Raw genomic sequence first — 26,342 nt, 5'->3', positions numbered from 1 at the left:
TTTTTATTTATGAAATCCAATATGGTGCTTCCAAGACCCCAGCATCGAATGTTAACGACAGCCGATAGCAGTTCCTGGGGTCTTCGATAAGCGTGTGTGACGCCAAAATAGCGGCGTGTTGCACAAAGTTTGAAGCTTTGGTTACCCGAATTTACACGTGACAAAGTATATCCACAATCCAACACAGTGAATCTACTGCAGACTGACACAGGCCCCTCATGAGAGTGACATCTTTTGTTCGACCAGTACCATTGTTTCTTCAATGTAAGACCAACTAGGCACGAAAAGTAACGACGAACACTATCCGTACTGTGACCTAGACATATGTTATACAGTATATACACTCGATCTACGATCTACTTCAATCCCCTAACACTTTTCTGTCGCACCATGTGTGTAAGGAAAATCTTACTCAGGGTTTAAACGCTCTGTTTCAGGTCGAACGCCTGATGGACCAAGTTATCTGGGATGAAGTGGCTTTCACCGGCTTAAAATTTTTCTCCATCACCAGGAAACTGATATTAACAGTAAGTACACTGTGCTTTGCGCAAACTAAACAGCTCACCGGACAAAATTGTAGCCATCATCTTAACACATACATCTACATGACTACTCCACAATTCACACTTAAATGCCTGGCAGAGGTTCTATAGAACCACTTTCCCACTCCCTTCTCTACCGACCCACCCTTTGACAGCGCTCAGGAAAAGCGAATACTTAAATCTTTCGGTGCAAGCTCTGACTTCTCTTATTTATTTACATCGCTAATATTTTTCCTATGTAGGTGGCTGTCAACAAAATATTTTCGCTTTCAGAGGAGAACGTTTGAGATTGAAATCTCCTGAAGAGATCCGGTCGCAACGAAAACTGCTTTTATTTTATTGACGATTGCCACCGTAACTCACCATATCGTTTCCTCTCCCTCTCTCGCTCTCTCTCTCTCTCTCTCTCTCTCTCTCTCTCTCTCTCTCTCTCTCTCTCTCTCTCTGTCCCCCCCCCCCCCCCTCTCTCTCTCCTATTCTGCCATAATACAAAATGAAGTGCTCTTCTTTGAACTTATTCGATGTCCTCTATCAATTCAGTCTGCACCGCTATTTTCTAGCACAGGTCGCACAACTGTAGTGTAGGCAGTCTCTCTAGTATGCCTGTTGAATCTTCTAACAAGTGAAACTCCCCATCGTTGTGAGATGGCCCAGTGGATACCTCGTCAAAAACTGAACACGGATCAAGCATGAAAACAGGCAAAAAATGTACTGAATTGTGATAAAAGAAGCAAAATAGAAACAGTGAACGGTTCAAGCTCAAGAGATGCACTACCGACCAAGCTTGCGTAGCCACGGCGTCGTGGTTGTGTGGGTACGGTCTAACAGACGGCACCGTAGCTCAGTATGTTCGATCAGAAGGTTAGTTGCCCTCTATAATAAAATAACAAAAAACTCAATGAATGGGCGAACGATGAATTTTAGCGGGTGTCATGGGACGCCCGCACTGAACAAATGCATCGAACTATAACGAGCAAAATGAGATTTTTTTAAAAAAGAAAAAAGGAGAGAGAGAAAGAAAAAAGAAAAAAAACACTGCATAGGAGGAGCTCCGTGTTCAAATGTTCAAATCTCGCTCATGGCATTTTTTCACAAAATTATGAACTTTCCCTCCGGTTATTGATGTGTTTGTTCGCTGTATTCGAATTTTGTTTCTATCGTGGTGTAGCGTTCATTTTGCAGCAGCGAGATGCGAGATGTAAGAAAGGGACGCAAGTACCTCATGTTATGACTATTGCATTCCGGTAAGTTCTGACTTTTCAGTTCCTTTGTTGTAACATAGTTCAGATCAGCTTCTTTTCTTTTCTGTGAAAGATCGATACGGCATCTCGCCTGCTTTCACTATTCATCACATTTACTTGCGACGGTAATTTATACCTCCCGCAGTACATATTCTATGTATTCTGTAATATGACAATTGCCAAGACTACAGAAGGAGGAAAGATACGTCAACGACCGGACGTAAAGTTCATAATTTTGTGAAAAAAAAGAAAATTGGTGCATGAGTGGTAATACAGATCTCTCCCTTTGCAGTCCAACACCCTGACCACAAACCGCGACTCTGCAGCTACACGGCAACATTCGTGTGCTGCACATCTTGAGCTTGGACCATTCACTGTTTCTATTTTGCTGTTTTCTTGCTTGATCTGTGTTCAGTTCTTTGTGGACTCTCCACTGGGACATCTTACGACTAAATCTGAGAGAGGTGCTATGGGGAGTTTCCCTTGTAAGTATTCTCCCACTAAAACTCAGTCTGTGGTTTGCCTTCCCCACAACATTACCTATGTGATCATTGCAATGTAAGCTGCTCTAATTGAAATTCCTATGTATGTAGTTGAATTGACAGCCTTTAGATTTGTGTGATTATCTTGTAGCCGAAATTTAACGGAATCCTTTATGACCTCACACTTTTCATTATTGCCACTTTTCACACCATACACCACACTCATCGCTAGCAGAGCTATAGGTAGTACAGAACTCGTACCACGTGATCATGTTACCCTCTACCGCTGAAGAAATGTGTTACGTGCAAGTCGCTTGTATGGAATCAGCGCATTAATATGGGTCGACGAGGAGACGTCACACAATAGCAGAAAGAAAATATTGAGTTTGGGCGTGCCCGCTACCTCACCGTGAATGAAGCTGTCCAGTTTGTTGGTGAATCAACGCGAACTCTTCAACGTGTCTACAAGGGAAGGTTGTCACGTAACAGGGCGTAATAACAGTGCTCGTAAAAAGATTAACAGACAGGTACCGGAGGCGAGTTTCACTGCTTGCCAGTGACAACAGCTTTCACATCCGATTGGAACCTCTTCCCCGCCAAATTAAGGCCATTATCATGGCTGTAAGCGGTGTTGCACGTTATTAGCGTGAGAGTGACTAATTTTTTATCAGGTGTGCTTGCATGGAATACGGTCTTCTTACACAGTAAATGAGTCGTTACGAAAATGTATCGAGGAAACGACCTTAAGTTCTTAGTTTATCGGCCTCCATAAGGATGATTCACGTACATCAGGTTGGGAAAGGAACGATTTAGAACACGTCAGCTTTTTATATGCGTGGTGTCTGTTCTTTCGGACCTGTCCGATTGATTTGTTTTTGATACCGCAGCCTTATTTACACACTACTGGCCATTAAAATTGCTACATCAAGAATAAATGCAGATGATAAACGGGTATTGGACAAATATATTATGCTAGAACTGACATGTGACAACATTTTCACGCAATTTGGGTGCATAGATCCTGAGAAATCAGTATCCAGAACAACTACATCTGGCCGTAATAACGGCCTTGATACGCCTGGCATTGAGTCAAACAGAGCTTGGATGGCGTCTACAGGTACAGCTCCCCATGCAGCATCAACACGATACCACAGTTCATCAAGAGTAGTGACTGGCGTGTCGTGACAAGCCAGTTGTTCGGCCACCATTGACCAGACGTTTCCACTTGGTGAGAGATCTGGAGAATGTGCTAGCCAGGGCAGCAGTCGAACATTTTCTGTATCCAGAAAGGCCCGTACAGAACCTGCAACATGTGGTCGTGCATTATCCTGTTGAAATGCAGGGTTTCGCAGGGATCGAATGAAGGGTAGAGCTACGGGTCGTAACACAGCTGAAATGTAACGTCCACTGTTCAAAGTGCCGTCAATGCGAACAAGAGGTGACCGAGACGTGTAACCAATGGCACCCCATACTATCACGCCGCGTGATACGCCAGTACGGCGATGACGAATACACGCTTCCAATGTGCGTTCACCGCGATGTCGCCAAACACGGATGCGACCATCATGATGCTGTAAAACAGAACCTGTATTCATCCGAAAAAAATGACATTTTGCCATTCGTGCACCCAGGTTCGTCGTTGAGTACACCATGGCAGGCGCTCCTGTCTGTGATGCAGCGTCAAGGGTAACCGCAGCCACAGTCTCCGAGGTGATAGTCTATGCTGCTGCAAAGGTCATCGAACTGTTCGTGCAGATGGTAATTGTCTTGCAAACGTCCCCATCTGTTGACTCAGGGATCGAGACGTGGCTGCACGATCCGTTACAGCCATGCGGTTAAGATGCCTGTCATCTCGACTGCTAGTGATACGAGGCCGTTGGGATCCAGCACTCCGTTCCGCATTACCCTCCTGAACGCACTGGTTCCATATTCTGCTAACAGTCATTGGATCATAAAACGCGAGTAGGAATGTCGCGATACGATAGATCGCAGTCGCGATAGGCTACAATCCGGCCTTTATCAAAGTCGGAAAAGTGATGGTACGCATTTCTCCTCCTTACACGAGGCATCACAACAACGTTTCACCAGCAACGCCGATCAACTGCTGTTTGTGTATGAGAAATCGGTTGGAAACTTTCCTCATGTCAGTACGTTGTAGATGTCACCACCGGCGCCAACCTTGTGTGAATGCTCTGAAAAGCTAATCATTTCCATATCACAGCATCTTCTTCCTGTCCGTTAAATTTCGAGTGTGCAGCACGTCATCTTCGTGACGTAGCAATTTTAATGGCCAGTAGTGTACATAGAGTGTACAAGTGAATCAATGAGTGTTGACGCTTCTATCCAAGTCGCTGATATTGAGGCTACTATCAACTGGGCCGCGACCAGTAGAGCGCGGCGCTTATGTCCTCCTCACACAGGGCCCGCTGCTGTCGCGTTGTCGTCCTGGAAGGGGGTTCGGTCAGTGTGCGATTGGCTGACTTCTTCTCACAGCCAACTCTTCTCTCTCGTTCCTGACTGGAGAGCCGACCCCTGACTTTACGCCGTAACAAAAAGGATAAACAATAATTCGTCTTAGTTATTTTGAGATTTACTATTTATTATACAGTTTTGTTAATATGTTGATGACTTTGAAGATGGTTCCTCAATGAGAACTTGTTGCCGATAGATAAATGCACATTATACCAGTGTTTGGTGGTTTCGTGCTGCTGCCTTTATCTACATATTGAAGCTACACACCGCTGATTGCAAATTTATTGGGGCATCGTGTGGTAATTGGTTTTTGGCAACAGCGGGAATATTTTAGCTATGTCGGACCAATCCAGGCGGCTAAGTAAGCCATCTGGACACAGCTGAAATATTTAAACAGTATGTATAGGATGAGCCATTTTGTCTTGGCTGCTGTAGGGCTGTGCTACGGCACTGTAGCGCGGGATTTCATTGTTTGCCAGAGCTGTAGACTGCAAACAGATTGAATGAATGTTTCCAGAATGAGAGTTTCACTCTGCATCGGAGTGTGCGCTGATATGAAACTTCCTGGCAGATTAAAACTGTGTGCCCGACCGAGACTCGAACTTGGGACCTTTGCCTTTCGCGGGCAAGTGCTCTACCATCTGAGCTACCGAAGCACGACTCACGCCCGCTCCTCACAGCTTTACTTCTACCAGTATCTCGTCTCCTACCTTCCAAACTTTACAGAAGCTCTCCTGCGAACCTTCCAGAACTAGCACTCCTGAAAGAAAGGATATTGCGGAGACATGGCTAAGCCACAGCCTGGGGGATGTTTCCAGAATGAGATTTTCACTCTGCACCGGAGTGTGCGATGATATGAAACTTCCTGGCAGATTAAAACTGTGTGCCCCACCGACGCTCTAACTCGAGACCTCGTGGGCAAGTGCTCTACCATCTGAGCTACCGAAGCACGACTCATGCCCGATCCTCACAGCTTTACTTCTGCCAGTATCTCGTCTCCTACCTTCCAAACTTTACAGAAGCTTGAATGTTAATTACGTAATTTGATTTAATTCTAGTTGGTAATTAAAACTTTGTGAATACCGTTCGTGATTACTACTTTGTGTTTTAATGTGCATCAGTAAGCGCTGAAAAGGCATAAACATAAAATTTGGTGCAGTTTTCATCACTTACTCGAAATGTTGACTCTTTATTTCCCACGATATTTTGTTTTTCAGGTAGCCGGCACCATAGCGACGTACGAAGTGGTGCTGTTGCAGCTGAACGACGTGAACGCCTTCAGCAGGACGGAACAGCAGTCCCTCAATTCGACAGAACCCGTTTGCTCGTAACCGTTGCTCCCATCGAGAACATTTTGTCAGCTGCTGATGATTGCATTGATGTACTCAGCAATCGTATTTTGATCTAAAACATTGCAGCCGTTCCTACAGAGGACATCGTGTACTAACCGGTTAATATCCTACTCGCGTGTGACGCCTGATGTGTTATGAACGAAGTGTATGAGACACGTGTTTGATTCTTGCTCGACGAAGGAAAAGTGAAGAATGTTGGTTAATGATGTTGAATGTGAGACTTAGCGGCCTTGTCGACGACAGTAGAAATACGCCTAAATACTAAATCTTTCCAGAATCCAGTTAGCCTACTTCCCCCTGGCATGACATGCGGTCGTGACCACATGGCGAAACCGTGGCAAATCTCGCTGGAGGGGTAGTTATAAACGACTTCCAACATCTAAGGAGCGTTGCAGAGGACGTAAGGTAGAGATTTTATTCCACTTCCCACGAAACTAGCCGTTAGGGTGACTCTTTGTTTTCCAAGTTTGACTTTTTCTTTGCTTTGAGCTACTCCCCAGTTTAATACGTTCCATTCCACACAAAAATGAGTTTTACACAATTCGGGACTCAACGGTAGAAAAGGAAATGATGCCTCAGCTCTCACATTTGGAAACAATTTTATTCAGCACACCGGACTTATCCTTGACGTCAACAGCAGGACCTTTTTCTTTAAATTTTGCTGCAACCAGAAAATAGGGTTTTGTTCTTGTGAGATTAGTTTACGGCGTCCCTTGCTGGTCAACGAGGCTACATCTGAGTTTCAGCTTGGTCACCTCCAGAGGCCCCAAGCTCAACAAGTGTTCGAGATGCTCCAACGTTATCCTGACTTTCTTACCGACAGATTGGGAGTAACCGATAGGATAGAGTATAGAATTCTCTCCTAAAATGCGGCTCCTACGCCAGAAAGTCAACGCTATGTTGCGTGATGGGGTTATCAGACCATCTACCTCCGCTTACGCCTTCCCATTGTTCTTAGTCCCGAAGGCTCAGGGACGAGATTACTGGCCTTTTGTCGACTACCGGCAACTTAACCAGAAGGTGGTTCTCGAATCCTTTCCCCTTCCTGACCTTCATAACTGCTTCACCTGGCTTACAGGCGCTAGGTATTTTACCGCCATAGACTTGATACCGTTGGCAGAAGAATCCAAAAAGGCGACTGCGTTTTGTACCAGCATTGCTATTGTCCTCCTGCAGCAAATTGAAGGGGATAGACGCCCTGTTGCCTTCGTCTCTATGTGTCTGTCCGAGGTCGAATTGAAGTACTCCATGTATGAATGTCAAGCTCTTGCTGTTTTGATCACCCTCGAGAAGTTTAAATTCTATCTCGAGCATAGGGAGTTCGACCTCGAGACGGACAACCAGGCATTAAGCTGGGTATTAGCCAGGCCCAGAAAAATCAGGCGTATTTCTAGGTGGGCGGTACGCATATCGGCCTTTCCTTTTAAAGTACACCATATCAAAGTGGCTGAGAACCATGTCGCCGATGCCCTGAGTCGCATGTTTGAAGAGAAGGGGAATATCTTAAAAAAGGACGCCTGTCAGAACGCTATCATCGTTGGAACTGTCCTGCCCGAGACCCCTGAACTATTTGTTAACCTCGAAGAGCAACAGTCGCAGGATCCCATCTTGGGGCCCATTATCCAATTAACACTTTGCCGTCCGGCGCCACCACAGTGGTGTCGTGTGCATCGTATCGCTCAGTGGCCGGCGACACCACAGTGGTGTCGTGTGCATCATATCGCTCAGTGGCCGGTGACAGCACTTTAGTGTCTTTTTCATTCTGTTGATGTTTTGTTTAGGTAACAATAATTTACACACCTCAACAAGTTTTTTGTTTTTATAAGTACTCGTGCACTTTCATCGTGGCAGACGAAAGAGACGAAACGATTATTTACGATGAATGCGCGGACGTCTCGTCTGACGTTCCGGACGACTTGGCCGATTGGAAAGAAGACACTGGTTATCAAAAAAGGGAAAGTGAAGCAGAATCGTCGGAAGACAGTGAAATACGTCCAAGAAGAATTCGGCGAACGCTACAGTTGCCAACTGATTCGGATGAATCAGACGAAGAAGACAATGATTTACTGAGGACCAATAATAAATCTGAAGGATCTCCGGGTCCACGCGTATTTCCCAAAGATACCCAGAGCGACGTGGATATCGTAGAAATGTATATTGGGAACGATCTATTTGAATATATTAGCAACGAAACCAACAAGTATTACAGTCAAAATTGCAATAGAGGGAAACTGGATTAAAAAATGCCAAATTTGTCGACGTTACGGGACCCGAACTTAGAAAATGGTTAGGGCTTGCTACCCTTACGGGAATTGCAACACAAGCAAGGATCGATTATTACTGGTCCACGAATCCGTTGATAGACACACCGGTATTTCGCAACCGATTCAGACAAATATTATCATTTTTACATTTTTCCGAAAACAATAAACCGGATAATGCTGACCGGCTTTTCAAAGTGCAATTCGTAACTGATTATGTTTCCAAAAAGTTTAAAGAAACGTTTAAACTAAGTCAAAACATCTCAATTGATGAAGGAATGATACCGTGGCGTGGATAGTTAAATTTTAAAGTTTACAATCCGTCGAAAATTACGAAATAATGGTATACTCATGATGCTGTGTGATTCGAGTACGGGATACATTTCCTCCTTCAAGATACAATTCCGGCGCTGGACAACCTTTAGCAAAAACAGTGATGGAACTACTGACACCTTCTGCTGGAAAGTGGCATCACCTCTGCATGGATAATTATTGTAACAGTTTAGAATTTGCAGAGAAGTTACTTGAAAAGAAAATTCGAGTTTGTGGAACGATACGACAAAATAGAGATTTCCGGAAACATTAAAGCGCGCAAAAATCAATGCGTTTGAAGCTTGTCATCAACGGAAAGGTGACAAGCGGCCGGCGACAAGCCAAGTAATCCGAATTAGCGCTGCCGGCACCAAGCGAATAAGTTTGTACGAGACAAAGTGTTAATACTCCTCTAGCCAATCTGTGGAATATCGAAGACCTCTTACCAGCAAATTTGGATCCACGTCAAATTATGCGCAATTGAGAGAACGCTAGGCGCAATATTAAGTGAGCACACCTCCGGCAAGCACAGCGCTATAACCGTGGTAGGGTCGCGGTCCGAATAAAGGTAGGGGATCGGGTTTTTGCAACATTAACGCCCATGTGACCAGGGGAGCACCTAGTGCTGGTAAGTTATCCCCCTGTTTTATTGGCCCATACCAGGTCCGCAAGCGGCTGGGTCCGTTCAACTTTCTGGTTAAAAACCTTGCTAACAATAGGTTCATTCAGGTGCATGTTAGTCAAATTAAAGCCTAAGCTGCTTTGCTGTCGTCCTTTGATATCCCCCCCCCCCACCCTCCCCTTACTTCATCTTTGGAGGGGGAGGTTGAGCCGTGTGGTTTATGTTGCGACTCATCCTTAAGGGCGGTGAGGCAACGTGCCTGGAGGCAAGTTTGTATTATCGAGTTCCCGGCTTCTTGTGGTAAGATTGCTCTTTCCTTACGCATTGTGTCCCCCCCTAAAGAGGACTCGGTGGTTTAAACTGCGGCCGTTGGTCTGTGAAACTGTGGCCATTGGTATTCGAGGCTGCCTCACGCAGTCTAGACTCTTGGTTGCTAGTACGTGCCGGTTGTTAGTTATTTATTTTGCTACCCATAAGGTTGCACCGGCAAGATTGCCTCCTCGTAGAGCGACGCTCACTGTTTGATAGTTTGAATCTCCCTGTGGTCGCGTGTGTGTGTTCACCGTTAAATGGTAGATTGTCAACTTGGTCTACAAGTTTGCATCTTGCGGATTCGTGTCGTGGCTTTGTAGTAGTGTTCCCCGAATTTTCCTGTTGTGAACGTGCACCGTTGAATGACAACTGGTTTAACGGCAAGCAACAAGAGGAGGCTTTCGACAGAGCGACGTTGAGTGTTCAATGAGCGTACAGTTGAAATTACCGTTACAACCAAATACGTCGCTGCTCTGTGATTATTAAAAACTTGGCAAGAGTACTACCTTTCGACAGAGCGCCATTGATATTTCCTGTTGTTATTAACGTGCGCATTTGATTCACAATTTGTTTAACCTCAAGCCACAAGAAGGGCCTTCCGACAGAGCGCCGTTGAGTGCTCAATCAGTGTACAGTTGAAAATACTGTTATTACCAAATGTTTTACAGCCACTAGCAGTTGTACTCTGGGCTTGATACATTGTTGTTTAAGCCCCTTTTATGTATGTCTATGTTGGGTCGCAGCAGATCTGGCGACTGATTATTAGCGTTCTCAGCAAGATAACATAGTTCTAGTTTTATATATACACTAGCTGACCTGGCGAACTCTGTTCCGCCTTAAAACCAATAAACAATCAGATTTTGAATGTTAAGTTCATTTTTTATTAGAAAATAGAAATAAAAAAATTTAGTATTTTAATGATTCTTTATTCTTTATGTTTTTTGGTGCATAGCTTCCACTCTTCAATTAAGTACCTTGTGATACATGACATTTTTTGTTTTATTATCAGGCTCAAAAACAAACAACGCAGATGGTCTTCCGACCCGTGAACATGCCACATATAATTGACCTTACTAAGCTTTTATTTATTTATTTAGTCCTTCAAATCCTATATGTATAGAATATATACAAGGATATTGGACATGGTTAGGTATTTACAAGATAAAAATACAGTTTGTATTGCAATGCTAAGGACTAGATAGTCAGGTAATTTAGCACAGATTCTTAAATACAACAAACATCACAGGATATTAGACATGGTTAGGTATTTACAAGATAAAAATACAGTTTGTATTGCAATGCTAAGGACTAGATAGTCAGGTTATTTAGCACAGATTCTTAAATACAACAAACATCACAGGCAACATACAAAGTAGAATATTAGTAATGCATCTTTATTTTTGTTGTTTGGCTTTTATATATTCTGTCAGACTGTAAAGGCAATTATCAATCAAATATGCCTTTACTTCAGCCTTAAAACTACAGAGTTTACCTATTGATTTAATATGTTTAGGTAGATTATTGAAAATCTTTATCCCAGTATGTAGTGTGCCTTTTTGGCACAATGATGTTCTCACCTGTTTCACATGAAGGTCAGATTTTTGCCTTGTATTGTGTGCATGTATATCTTCATTTTTTAATAAGATATCTGCGTGTCTATCAATATATTGGTTGATGAAAACTGATGTTTCGTAGATAAAAATGCAGGGAAGAGGAAGAACTGACAGTTTTTTGAATATGGGTCTGCACGATTTCGTATTGTTTACCCCTTCAATAATTCTTAGTATTCTCTTTTGCATCCTGAAAAGTTTAATATTTGTTGTTGTATTACCCCAGAAGATTATGCCATATTTAATTACAGAATGCACATAGGAGTAGTATACATTTAATAGGCTGGCTTTGCTGCAACAAGTTTTTAAGATCCGTATCATGTAACAGGTTTTGCTTAGTTTTCTTTGCAAATATTCAATATGTACCTCCCATTTTGTGTTGTTCTGGAGCCAGAGTCCCAGAAATTTAGTGCTGTTAACACTTTCAAGAACTCTGTCCCTAAGTTCTATTTCTATGTTTGGGTGGTGTCTTCCTTTTACATTATAGAAGTTCAGTGCTACTGTCTTTTCTTTGTTTATAACTAGCTTGTTGTATCTGAACCACTGTTCTACACTGTTCATTGTTTGTATAGCGGCGTCTTTTAGTTTTTCTTCTGTTTTAGCACTAATAAGGAAGCTTGTATCATCTGCAAATTGGAGGGTAGTTTGGCAATACTTGTTGTACATAAGATCATTGACATAGAGGAGAAACAGGATGGGTCCTAATACTGATCCTTGAGGGACACCATATTTCACATTTTCATATCCTGAATAGAAGTAGCTGATTTTGTTATGGTCAGTATATTGCACTTCAACCACCTGTTTGCGACCACATAGGTATGTCTTGAGCCACTCATTGGATATACCTCTAATTCCTAACTGGTCAAGCTTCTGCAGTAGGGCATTATGGTCAATGACGTCAAAAGCTTTAGATAAATCAAGACATATGCCTGTCACAAACTCACTTGCATCCAGTTTAGCATAGACTTCATTAAGAAATTCAAATATTGCACTTTCAGTTGAATAGCCTTTCCTGAAGCCATGTTGTGAAGGAGATAGAATTTTATTTTTATTTAGGAAATCAGACAATCTCTTATAAAAAACTTTTTCTAAAATTTTTGAAAATACAGGCAGTAAGGCTATTGGTCTATAATTTGAAACACATTCTGGATTTCCTTTTTTGAACAGTGGTTTCAGCTTTGCTGTTTTCAAGCATGAGGGGAAGGTTCCTGATGCCAGTGAGCTGTTGCACAAATGTGTCAAGGGTTCAGCTAAGGCAAGACAGCATTTTTTAATAATTGCATCTGGTATTCCATCAATTCCACATGAGTACCCTGTTTTCAAGGTTTTTATAACTGATAAAATTTCTTCAGAATTTGTGGGTGAAAGGAACAAAGATGTAGACACATTTCTCACACTATTGCGTGGTGGAGGTGATATTTTGTTGTGTTCTTCCAGTCCACTCACCAACTGTTCACTTACGTTTGCAAAATATTTGTTGAAGGTCCCTGCAAGTTCAGTTGGGCAAGAAATCATTTGTCCTTCATAACATAAGTTCATATTTTTATATTGTTTAGTTTCACTTGTTGTTTGATTTTTTATAACTTCCCATATAGCTTTAGATTTGTTTTTTGAATTTTCAATGTATTTGTCATTTGCCATTGTTTTAGCTTTTCTTACAACATTTTTGAGGATCCTCTTGTAATTATTCAGGTACAAATGAAATTCAGGAGGCATGTTCTGTGTCTTTGCTATAGTGTGTAATCTTCTTTTCTCTGCACAAGATATTCTAATACCTGTTGTAATCCATTTGTTCTTTTTGAAGTTAGGTTGACATTTTTGCCTTTTTGATGGAAATGCAGCTTCAAAGTATGACATGAAGATTTCCATGAATTTTTCAAACTTTTTGTTAGTATTTTCACAAGTATACACTTCATACCAAGTTTCTTCACTTAGTCTCAGTACAAAAATGTTTATTTGTTTGTTAGTGAATTTCCTTGCTTCTTTTACAAGATCTTCTTTCTCGGTTGTTTCACTTGGAGTGTGCAAAGCAATAAACTGTGCATAGTGATCACTGAAGCCAGTATTAAGATTTCCGGCCCAGAAATTGTAATTTACATTTGTGTTTATTAATATCTGATCAATTGTTGTACTAGTTGTTGGTTAACTCTTGTAGGAGAGTCAATGGTGGTTTTTATGTTATATGTTTCCAGTAGGGCCATCAAGCTTTGCTGGTCTTTTGAGATTTCTTGAAAATCTATATTAAAATCTCCACATATGATCACTGTTTTGTTGAAGTTTTTTATAGTGTTTAAAGCTGCTTCTAGTTGGTGACAGAAATCATTTAAGTTCCCATCAGGGCTCCTATATACACAGATGATTATTAATTTTAATGCAGAGAGTTCAACTGCGGATACTTCAAAAATTTTCTCTTCAGCTAACAGTTCAATGGGTTTTATGTTAAAATAATCAATGCCACTTTTAACAAATATACATGACCCTCCATGACTGGATGTAATTCTACAAAATGATGAAGAAAGATTGAAGTCTGCAAGTTTTGTGACTAACATTGCATCTTTAGGCAGCCAGTGTTCGGTTATACACACTACAGAAATGTTTTTTAGCTCATCAGTACATAAAATTTCAACTTCACTTAATTTGTTTAGCAATGATTGGACATTTTGATGAATCAGCATGAAATTAAAGAGTTTGTTAGGCTTTGGCATATTTAATTGATCACTTACCTTTACCTTGTCAATAAAAAATCATTCAGGTGTGCTGGAAGTACTGCTTTCCTTTTCCCGACTGCATATATTCTTCTATTATCATCTGCAGCAGAATTTTCTTCTGTGTCTGGCTCCCCTGGTAGTTGTTCAGCTGTTGATCTTACTGTTGATAATATTGCTGCTGGTGATAGAGTTGGGTCTGCAATTGGTAGAGCTGTTACTGCATCCACTGTGCCTGGATATTGGAGGCACCTAGTTCCTTCTTTTGTTGTTGATGTTGGTGAGTGAGGTTTTGCTGGCGTTGTTTCCTTCGAATATTTGGGGGGGCCAATCCAGGATGATTTTTCTTTTGAGTGTTTGATGCCTCTTGGTGATAATTTCTTCGATTTTTCCGACGAGCAGTTTTTTCCCCATGTTGTTAACGTGCAATCAATGTAATGTGTGGAATCTGCGCCCAATATTATTAACATTTACGAGTTCTACATTTCTGAAATGTTTGCAAAGTAATGAAATTTGTTGGTTGGCATTGATTATTTCTTTATTTACGCATGACCAAGAAGGTAAGTCATGACGATGTGGAATGTTCAGCACTAAAACATTTGTGTGTGTCAACTGTCCTAAGCACCTTTTTAGTTCTTGTTTTGCTTTGTGGGTTTCGTTATTATATACGACCATGTGAAAAACGTGGATATTCCAGATTTAAACCACAAACTTTCAAGGATTGGCCTCGTGATTTGTTAATGGTCATGGCGCATGCAAGACGGATCGGAAATTGAAGCCTTTTAAACTCAAACGGCATATCGGTTGGGATCATCGAGATCCTCGGAATGAGAACTTCCTCACCTTCGAATTTTCCTTTGAGTATCGTCGCGTATTTACTTACCACCAAACGCGTACCGTTGCACAGGTTTGGTTGTTTTATGTTTCGAAGCATGATTACTACGCAGTCAACTTTTACGCGTAATTTAAAAATTCAATTGGACAGTTTGGCTCTTCTTGTGCGTCGAAAATTATCTACATATTGATCTCTGTTGTTCGCTCGACGATTTCGCATTGCCAACCGAGCCGTTTCACGGGCTGCCTCACTTTGCTGTTGTGACTGAGAAGCACGAAGTCGAGCCATACTAACGCGGCGCTCTTCACGGGCAATTTGCTGTTCTTCTTCAGTCCTTTCATTCGCAATGTTTTGTATCCTTCTTGCATTACGGCTTTGTCGAGAAATATTCGCTCGTCTTGGTCGCGGCATTGTTAATGATGATTCAAAGAAAATACAAATTATTTCTTTAAATTTTTAATTAATGATATATACTGATACTTAACCATAGACGTTTAGCTGTCATTTGCGTTTTGTTTTTGTTATACCACCTTTTATAGTGACGTTTAGCTGACATTTGCGTTTTGTTATTCCATGCCAGATGCGTTTTTGTTATCCCACTTTTATAGCGGTCGGAGGGGATAAAAAGTATCCTATGTCCGTCTCCTGGTTCTAAGCTACCTCTCCACCAATTTTCAGTCAAAGTGGTCCAGCCCTTCTTGAGTTATAAATAGTGTAATTAACACGGGGTATATATATATATATATATATATATATATATATATATAACTGTTTCAACTTCCTTATTTGTAATGTATATATATGCTGAGTCGCAGCTGGTCTGGCGACTATTACTGTTGTCAGTAACACCAGCTACTTTTTGCTCCAATGATTGTATTGTTGCGTCCTTTACCTATGTCTGCTAATATTTAAGAGGTAAAATAATTCCCGGCGTGCCCCGGTTCTCGGTTTGATTGCGTACTGACCATAATTTTGATATATCCTTTTACACAAGGTGTTACAAAAAGAAACGGCCAAACTTTCAGGAAACATTCCTCACACACAAAGAAAGAAAATATGTTATGTGGACATGTTTCCGGAAATGGTTACTTTCCACGTTAGAGCTCATTTTTACTTCTCTTCAAATCATATTAATCATAGAATGGAAACACACAGCAACAGAATGTACCAGCGTGACTTCAAACAGTTTGTTGCAGGAAATGCTCAAAATGTTAGCGAGGACACATGCATCCACCCTCCGTCGCTGATGCAGCCCTGGAGAACGGCGTATTGTATCACAGCCGTCCACAATACGAGCACGAAGAGTCTCTACATTTGGTACCGGGGTTGCGTAGACAAGAGCTTTCAAATGCCCCCATAAATGAAAGTCAAGAGGGTTGAGGTCAGGAGAGCGTGGAGGCCATGGAATTGGTCCGCCTCTACCAATCCTTCGGTCACCGAATCTGTTGTTGAGAAGCGTACGAACACTTCGACTGAAATGTGCAGGAGCTCCATCGTGCATGAACCACGTGTTGTGTCGTACTTGTAAACGCACATGTTCTAGCAGCACAGGTAGAGTACCCCGTATGAAATCATGATAATTGACAATTGACAATTGAGCGTAGGTGGAAGAACATGCGGCCCAATCAAGACATTACCAACAATGCCTGCCTGCACAATTGCGTGCGGATTCTCGTCAGCCTACACATGTTGATTGTGAAAATTTACAATTTGATCACGTTGGAATGAAGCCTCATCCGTAAAGAGAACATCTGCACTGAAATGAGGATTGACACATTGTTGGATGAACCATTCGCAGAAGTGTACCCGTGGAGGCCAATCAGCTGCTGATAGTTCCTGCACACGCTGTACATGGTACGGAAACAACTGGTTCTCCCGTAGCACTCTCCATACAGTGACGTGGTCAACGTTACCTTGTACGTCAGCAACTTCTCTGACGCTGACATTAGGGTTATCGTCAACTGCACGAAGAATTGCCTCGTCCATTGCAGGTGTCCTTGTCGTTCTAGGTCTTCCCCAGTCGCGAGTCATAGGCTGGAATGTTCCGTGCTCCCTAAGACGCCGATCAATTACTTCGAACGTCTTCCTGTCGGGACACCTACGTTCTGGAAGTCTGTCTCGATACAAACGTACCGCGCCACGGCTATTGGCCCGTGCTAATCCATACATAAAATGGTCATCTGCCAACTCCGCATTTGTAAACATTGCACTGACTGCAAAACCACGTTCGTGATGAACACTAACCTGTTGATGCTAGTACTGATGTGCTTGATGCTAGTACTGTAGAGCAATGAGTCGCATGTCAACACAAGCACCGAAGTCAACATTACCTTCCTTCAAATGGGCCAACTGGCGGTGAATCGAGGAAGTACAGTACATACTGACGAAACTAAAATGAGCTCTAACATGGAAATTAAGCTTTTCCGGACACAAGTCCACGTAACATCTTTTCTTTATTTGTGTGTGAGGAATGTTTCCTGAAAGTTTGGCCGTACATTTTTGTAACACTCTGTATACATTCTTCCGACTTCAGGTTTGGGAAGATAAGAAACGTTTGTATTTATAATCATTGCAGGGCCGACATTGGTTTCCGATGTTCCGCACCCAACCGTGATCCTGTACCCTGTACCTTGGGTGCGTGTTTGGGTTGAGAGAGTTGCCTATTCTGAGGCGCGCCACTCGCTATCTTTGTCGGAGCCTGTATTGCTCGATACCTCGGAACTTGGCCCAGCCCTCCCACTCTCGCTCCTATTTAACGATAAATCGAAACTTGAGTAGGACCATATCAGGCGTAGTGGTAGGCACATCAGCCTAGTGAGAAAGAGACCTGGGTTCGAATGCTGGACCTTGGTACAAATTTTCATTCATCGCTTCAGTCTGCATATAAATACCACAGATGCATGAGACATAAAAAGGTGTCCGGAATCATACAGTTTCATTTGATTAAAGCACTTGTGCATGGCTTTCAGGCAGGATTCCCCATTTTTTCGATTCTGACGTGCTATTCCAATACAGCTGGAGAGCAATGCTGTAAGAGCTTAGGGAGGATACCAAGTGGCCTGAGACGTGACAGTGAGTTTGGATGGAAGAGAGAGGTGTGTTAGGGTAGTTCTGTGCAGTTTTGCAAAGCCACAATGCCAGGGTGGCGCAGTAGCTACACATCCGTCTAGTGAACAGGACATCCGATTCGAATCCTGGCCATGGTACAAATTTTCATTCGTCGCTTCAGTCTTTGTATATACATCGTAATCTTGGACTTGTGCACTGTGAGTTACACTGCCTCAATACATAGACAGTTTCTAATTGTATTGCGTGCCTTGCTACGTCGAGCTCTTAACGTATGATTATTCTTCTCAGTAACTAGATTGTAAAAGTGTTCTAAATTTTTAAATTCGGTCATTAATTTTATGAAGCATTAAAAATCAAGTTTATGTTCCTCCTGGAACCCCGTTAGATAGGCAACTGACCTTGCAGAGGGTTAGTCGTTTAATAACGTGAATGACGAGAAAAATTCCCATACTGTTTTAATAACCCCATTTGATTCTCTGGAAATTTATGGCAACACTCAAAACCACCTTAAGTCCTTACTACTTCCGTTGCTCATTTTTTTGTTATTGTTTGTGGTAGTATTCCGTGAGATTGATGCGTGTCCCACCCGTATTATTTATACAACTTTTAGTTCAATAACTAGCATCAATGAAATATCATCGTCTGCTGACTCCACACTTTAATTTTGCCAATTAATTGACCTAATAGAGGTTCTTTTTCAAAATCAGTTAGAGACCAATCGTTTCTACACTTTTTTTCCGAGATCGATGTAGTCGGACATTTGTTTCCACAGCTCAACGTTTTCTCAAATACGCTTCTGGAAATGGTTCCATGTATTGAATGCCTATAAGGTAAGAACAGAAGCTCTCTTTCCAAAAAGTTTCCAATCAAAAGAAACACGCCGTTAAAAGAGATAGTCAAAAACTAATACTGAAAGTCCCATTCTATGAATGGTTGGTTTCTTTTCTTTTCAGACACAGTTGTGTGTAAAATTTTTAAGTACATAATTGTATAAAAAGCTCCTCGTCGGGAGGTTGAAGGCAGAAGGGATGTCGACCGGCCACCGTGTCATCCTCTGCCATGCTGATGCGGTATGGAGGGGCATGCGGTAAGCACACAGCTCTTCGGGCCGTTTTGGTGACTTTTCAGATCTTGGAGCTGCCGCTTCTCAAGTTAAGTAGCTCCTCAGAGTCATCACGAGGCTGAGTGCATCCTGTGCCAGTGCTCAGCAGCACCAGTAATCAAACCTGGTCCGCTTAGAAAATTTCACCATATTCGGCTTCGGCTTCTTCAACCATGACGACAACGAAATATTCCTTATTTCTTCTCCATAATTAATGTCATTTTTTTCGGGTCAACGGAAGCGTCCGATTCCACCCGTCTGCTTTGACCTGTGACATAATGGAGTTGTGGCGTGTGATGTCACTACAGCGCAGAGTTTTTGAGCTGGTTGTTGTATTTGACGGTGCCCTCTGTTGAGGGATGTTCTCTTCAATCTTGATATAATTATTATTTAGCAACATATTTATTGTGAAATAAGTTCCAAGTATCCTGCATATATGGCTCTGTAATTTTTAAATCCTTTCTTTGTCCACCTCTCTATTCTTAGAAAATTAACAAAACTCTCCAGTTCTTTGTAACTTCCCTTATGATATAGTGGAAAAAAATTTCTTTTCTTTTGTTGTCAGATAATGTCTCTTCTCTGCTTTAAAAACTTCCATTATCTGTTTGTTTTTGGTCTATTCAGATCATTAAGGCTGCCATTTCAGCTTGTGGTTATCACGTTATGCTGATCGGTAACAACACACTTTAAATATCGTTAATGTATTTACTACATACGAAGCAAGAAGAACAAAGCATGGCAGTACACAAGTCATTCGCCGAGAGAGACATAGAACAAAAGCAGTTCAAAGAGGTCAGAGTCAAAGATAGGGCGCTCCGCGCCAGAGACGCCACAATGCCTCCCCCCCCCCCCCCCCCCCCCCCCCCAAGCAGTGCAGAGGACGGCGAAGAACCAAGAAAAGCTTCATCACTCGAAATTGTAATCTTTGTGCCAGTGTGGTGGATGTAGGCGGCGGCCAGCGCGAGACGTAGGCACATCGGAAACTGCGCTGCAAGAGTCCCGTGTGGCCAACTAACGCATATGCAAAGAGGTGTCAGTCGAGGGCAGATCGGCAGCATTGGGAGGTGGGGCGGCAGCGATGGAAGGCAGACTGGAAGCGCCAGAGGGCAGGTCGGAGAGTGACCGTGCTGGTTGCAGACGATTAACAGATGCAGTCTCTGATCGTCCATGTAGATGAATTACGAATGTTTTCACACCTCGACATAACACCCAGTGAGACCCTGAATAAGGTGGTTGCAAGGCCACTTGCACTGAGTTGTCACGCAGTATCACAAATTCACAAGATGGAAGGTCCTTGTGGATGAACATTGGCGGGGTAGAATGAGTGCGAGGTGGGGGGTGGGGGAGGGGGGTGTGCAGAGGCATGCGACATACACACAAACCCGTTCAACCGGAGCCAGAAGGTGCACAGTATCGGCCAATGGTGAGTCCCCCATGAACTCTGCTGGAGGGGGGGGGGGGGGGGGCACTGTATAGAATCTCAGTGAGCGAGTGTGCCGAGTGGATGCCCAGCAGGACCCAAGGGAAGAACACAGACCGTAAGCTGCCGTGGGACACAAGTGTGGCCTTGAGGGTGCAGGGCCACCATTTCACCGGGCCGTTCGCCTGTGTGTGGTAGGCCGTGGTGTGGAATTAAGCAATGCCATACGTAGAGGACAGACTCGAACTGTCATCCCTGGTCACTCGGTCAGTTGTGAGGCAAAGAGGACAACCGAATCACACGACCCACATGGATACAAAAGAACAAGTTATGGTATTGGCCATGATGTCAAGAGGGACAGCCTTGACCCAGTGGGTTACGCGGTCGACGATTGATAAAATGTATCTGTATCCCGCAGAAGGGGGCCAACAATGTTGATGTGAACGCGCCAAAGGCGTCCTCTTGGAACGACAAACTTGCCTAATGGAGGGTGAGTGTGCCTGCGATCTTGCTATGTTGGCAAGGTACACACGCTCGGGTCCAAGTGCGGCAGTTGTGCTTCGTGCCAGGCCAAACAAAGAGCTCAGTAACCAGCCTCATTGTGGCCCACGTTCCCAGGTGGCCCAAGCCATGCAAAGCAGTAAAGACCCCATGTCGAACAGCGGTAGGGAACATGGGGGGGGGGGGGGGGGGGGGGGGAATATCCATAGAGATGTCACAAAGGACTGGGGTCATCGACCCCTGTAGGATGTGGGGTTGGATAGAGAGCGATGATTTGTCTGAAATTAATCACTGTATATCGTCGTCTTCAGCCTGAAGTCGAGTTAGCTCTTCCAAGTTCAACGGTGCAGTTAGCATGCAGATGCAGGATAGGTAGTCTGCCACAACATTTTCTGCACTGCGGATGTAGCATGCATCAAAAGAGTGCTGGCAGATGTAGTCAACATGACGCAAACGCCTCGGCGGAAGGTCCTCAGCCAGATTACGAATAGTGTTCATGAGAGGCATATGGTCTAAGAGATCATGAAAGGTCGCCCCTTGAGGTCCTACGGAAGTGTTTAATCGCCTCATACACAGCAAGAAGATCACGATCAAAAGCCGACCACTTACACTGGCTCTTAGTCAGTTTCTTGGAAAAGAAGCAGAGAGGTTGGGTTGAGGCGGTGGTGTGCTGTTGTAAAACAGCGCTCATAGCTGAGCCACTGTCATCATCTGTGATTAAAACACAGGCCTCAGGGTCATGGTGGGCGAGTGTAACGGCTTTGGCGTGGGCAGTTTTAAGATTACCAAATGCATCGAGCATTGGTTTGGTCCAGTCCAACTTCCATTCCCCTCGTGTTTTTGCCAGAGAGGGTGTTGGTGAGGGCCAATTAGATGCAAACAGCCTGAGGAACATGGCGGCGATAAAAGTTTGCCATACCCAGTAAACGACAGAGCTAAGCATAATCTTCAGGAAGAGGAAGATCAAGTATGGTTTCGACACGAGAACTCGTCAGTTGGAGGCCATCGGCAGAGACAGTATGGCCTAGGAAGGTAACAGATGTGGAACAGAGTTGAGATTTATCATGGCTAATCACCTCGCCATTGGCAGCGAGGGCCGAATGGACTGCATCGAGGTGTACTTGATGTTCCTCAGCAGTGGAGGAAAGGATCAGTATTTCATCTAAGTAAGCATAAGCAAATGGTAAAAGTAACAAAATGGAATCAATGAACCATTGCCATGTCTGCACAGCATTTTTCAATCCGTAAGGCACATAACAGTATTGAAATAGGCTGAAGGGAGTGATGATGGCCGTCTTTGGAATATCCAGAGGATGCATAGGAATTTGGTGGTACGCCTTCAAACAATCTAAAACAGAGAAAAACTTAGAACCATGTAGTAATTGCGTGGAATCCTGGATATGAGGAATGGGGTAGTTTTCGATAATTGTGCAAGCATTAAGATACCCGTAGTCCCCGCACATGCGTGAGGAGCTGTCCTTTTTAGGGAGAAGGTGGATAGGTGAAGACCAGTTGCTATCAGAGGGGCGGAGCACGCCAGAAGCCAACAAATCCTGAATGATTTCTTTTGCACTCAGAAGTTTAGAAGTGTTAAGGCGCCTGGCCTTATAACGTACAGCTGGGCCATCTGTGGTGTGAATCCTATGACAAGTACCATTACTGATGACCGATACTTGCAAAGGGAGACTGGCAAGAGGGATCGAAAGAGGGTCCAGAAGCAACATCGGTCCACTGACCTTGCCAGATTGGGGCAGCGTAGGCTGGGCGTCAACTGTAGTTAATGAAGGAAGGTGTGATGCAGCAGCCACGCGGTGCGAGGAATCTGGAGAAGCATGAGCAGGTGCACCTTGGAGATTCGTCCGCGGTGATGCGAAAATGGCAGCAGGCTGTGGGATGATCGACACATGAGCAGATTCGTGAAAACACTCAGTAGGGGCATGTGCTGGGTCGCTTCGTTGTGGTTCTGCAGATAGGTTACGTATCGTATGCCATGCATGTGACAGTTCAGCAGATGCAAAGGCAATGCGGGCACGTAACACTTAATTCTGGGTGCAGACTTTGTCGATACATGTGCGCACGTCCGACAAATCAGAGAGCCTTGTAGTAATACGCTTGAGCAGAGATGAATGCGTGGAGAGTGTAGACAAGGAGGTGGAGAGCGAAGTCATGCTGAACTCGATTGAGCACAGAACAGTAGAACTAGATGTGTGCCGGAGCATGGCAGCTTGAAGGTCCATTGAAAGTTGGTGTAATGGTGCAGAAAGTCCAACCCTATCACAGGTTCATCCACATCGGCAATGTGGAATGTCCAAGGAAAGGTGTGGACCGGTGAAAGGCGAAGTAACATCTCGATGGAGCAATGGACTGCAATAGCAGAATTATTAGCAGCAATCAAGGCAAAGCTAGCAGGGGAAAGTGTCACCAGCATGCTTGGCCAGGATAATGCTGGTGTCGCATGGTAGGAATGTGATGGGATGTGGCAACTAAACGTACCCACCAGCCTCAATTGGAGAAAGCACAAGGCGTGTGGCAGTTGCAGGCAGCCTGCCTGTAAGTAGTATGGAACCAGCACAGCGCAGCTGATTGCATCGGGACTGATAGCCGATGGGGTTGCTGTTCAGGTGAGGTCGGCGACTGTTGGGAGCCTGCCACGGTGGTCTTGCGGTTCTAGGCGCTCAGTCCGGAACCGTTCGACTGCTACGGTCGCAGGTTCGAATCCTGCCTCGGGCATGGATGTGTGTGATGTCCTTAGGTTAGTTAGGTTTAAGTAGTTCTAAGTTCTAGGGGACTGATGACCACAGCAGTTGAGTCCCATAGTGCTCAGAACCATTTGAACCATTTCACTGTTGGGAGCCTGCTGACAGTACCTCCTGTAGGCCACTAAGTGACAGCTCCTGACTGGCAGCTGAAGTGCCAAGGCGAGCGTGCTAGCCTCTGCCAGCAAGGTGCAGAACCTGAGGTGCAGGTGTGCCAACTGAGGGTGATGGAGAGGTCATTCATGGCAGGAAGTGTTGGTGACAAATGATAGCATAAGCCTGATCCGCCATGTGTAAACGAACCTCTAGTGGGTTGGCGATGTGAGACAGTAGATGAAGTTGCAGATCCGAACGCATTTTGACCATCCATAATGTTCACAGTGCGGCATCCAGAATTCTTGGCCGAGGAGCAAGTCGCTGATGAGGTCCGTATGTGCATGGAGATGGCTCACCTGGCAGACAAAACGAACGCCATCGTCGGAAATTCTGCGGATGTCCAGGAAGCAATCCACTGAGGTGAACCAAGTTATGGATTATCTTTTTGTAAAGCAGGTAGCTTAGGAAATTTGCTGGGTAACACATCAAGGCAGCACTGGCAGACAGAGATCTGTATGAGCAGATCCTCCGTCACTGGAAGTGCAGTAGTGGTGAATGGTGCATTGCCCGAGGTCTGCATGGGAGGGCGGCCACGTGCAGCACACAGTGTGGAGTGTGGGTGTAAAAGTCCAAACTGCAGGCCCAACAAAGAACACAGCATGGGTGTATCGGCTGGTGCCATTGCAACAGCAGGGGAGAGGCTGTCACGATGCAGCCCCAGGGGGGGGGGGGGGGGGGGGGCTGACCTTGGAACCAGCGCAGGCAGAACAGCAGGTACCATTATGAAAGCGGTTGGAAGGCAGTTATCGTGCAACCACAATGCAACTGTCGTGGAAACTAGTGTGGTCGGTGTGACCAGTGTCACCAAAATGGCTTACGAAGCGGGGAATGGGGGGGTGGGGGGGTGGGGTACCCTGTGCATAGAAATGTTCAATTCGTGATTCTGGAACTTGAGACTATCCCAAAGGTAACGAATACATGAAGGATGAACCATAAAGTCCTTAACTGAAAGGTTGTCCACATTGTCGTTAGGTGGTGTGCACTGTCCATGTTGTGGCTGTTGTTGTGCTGCTGCCACACTAGGCAGTGGTCATGTTGAACCGGGTAAGGTTAGGTGGCCAGCGGTGCGGCTGGGCATAAATAACTGTTCACTTTTAACCAAGTTCGAAGTAGATACACTTGTCCACTCATGATTGCAAGCAAAGTTAATCAGGTCTGTTACACTTGCACCGAAAGACACCAGTAGATCCATTGTGGCAGAAACAATGTGGGGCCGGCACAGAAAAGTTCATAAATAATGAAAACAAGCACAAAATAGCTCATGATCACATGACAACGATATCGGGGTCACCACCTTGGTTATCACAGTATGATGGCTGGTAATGATACACTTTAAGTATCTTAAATGCATTTATTAGATACGAAGCAAGAAGAACAAAGCATGGCAGTACACAAGTCACATGAGAAGAAAGAGAGAGAGAGAGAGAGAACAAAAACAGTTCAACAAGGTCAGAGTCAAAGATAGGGTGCTCTGCACCAGAGACGCCACAAACTCATATCTGGTGCACAGAAATTTGTGCTCCAGATTATCTTTTTCCTCACAGTAACAACAATTAATACTCTCACATAGTTTAATGCACCTAATCTTTGCATTTGTTGTTATTGTTTCATTCACTACTCAATACCACATTGACTGCAATTAAGAGAGTTAAATGTTTGTTAGATATGGTTGACAATATTGTTGTTCAGTTTGTCAGTATATTTTATTATGATCCTGTTCACTTTGGATATCCGGAGTATCTCTTTATACACATCCACAGCTTTTATGGAAGTTTCATGTCTTATCCTCTCGAGTATGTAACTGTATTCTGTATAATATAGCATAATCCAGACCAAGACATGACTGATGTCAGATATAGTCACTGGTGGGCCCAGGCTTTGTGGTCACATCTGTATTAAAATTCCACCTGTTAAACTGTTCACTAGCACTTTTCTCCTCTCCTGCAATCTGTACAAAACTGAGGCATCCAATCGCCATTCAACATCCCACAGCCCCAATCGTCCTCCACTCTGTGGTAAAGTTAAAGTTGACATTTTAATCTTGAGGATAATTGTAACACAAAATAAACCAGCCCATTCCAGATTTCACCCTATTTGTGATTAGTTTCGGTATTGGTATTACCTTTTATATTTGGTATATTGAAAGGCCTGTGATGGCATTTTCTTTCTTCCCTCTAACAACTCCCAACATCTTTCTCCAATTACAGGCAGCAATTTTTTGGGGTTTAGTGTACATTTTTATACCTTGTATTTTATGAGTTTCTGTCTCTTAATATCCATGATTATCAGCTAATCTTATTCTCTTTCCCAATATAAGACTCTTGCAGTTGTAGATATTAATTCTGGCACCTAATGTTGTGCTATAATTGTCAAGTATTTTCATAATTTTTTAATGTAAAAATATAAAAACAGTGATATGTAGAAAATATACAGCAGTTTGCCAATGTAATCATTTTCTTAATGACTCAATAGTACCAGTTGAAAACACTTCTCTGAAAATGACTCTCAAGAATGTTCTTAATAGTGCAACACCTTTTAAGTTAGCCCAACACAGATCAGTAATTAATAAACTAGCTCAGTTATCAGGGTGGC

The 26,342-nt window shown here is 43.6% G+C and overlaps 1 protein-coding gene across 1 annotated transcript in view; it reads left to right on the top strand.

Annotated features, from left to right (window-relative positions):
• The window catches only part of LOC126336012 (gustatory receptor for sugar taste 64a-like), a 154,710-nt gene that overhangs the window by 105,312 nt on the left and 23,056 nt on the right, over nucleotides 1–26,342 (top strand). Inside the window, exons 6-7 of the mRNA XM_049999489.1 lie at nucleotides 438–527; nucleotides 5,955–6,056. Of these exons, the coding sequence (XP_049855446.1) occupies nucleotides 438–527; nucleotides 5,955–6,056 (192 nt within the window). The remainder of the gene's footprint in view (nucleotides 1–437; nucleotides 528–5,954; nucleotides 6,057–26,342) is intronic.

The sequence above is a fragment of the Schistocerca gregaria genome, chromosome 2 (assembly GCF_023897955.1).
Source record: "Schistocerca gregaria isolate iqSchGreg1 chromosome 2, iqSchGreg1.2, whole genome shotgun sequence".
NCBI classification, from domain to species: Eukaryota; Metazoa; Arthropoda; class Insecta; order Orthoptera; family Acrididae; genus Schistocerca; species Schistocerca gregaria.
This window is presented reverse-complemented; position numbering and strand designations above follow the sequence as displayed.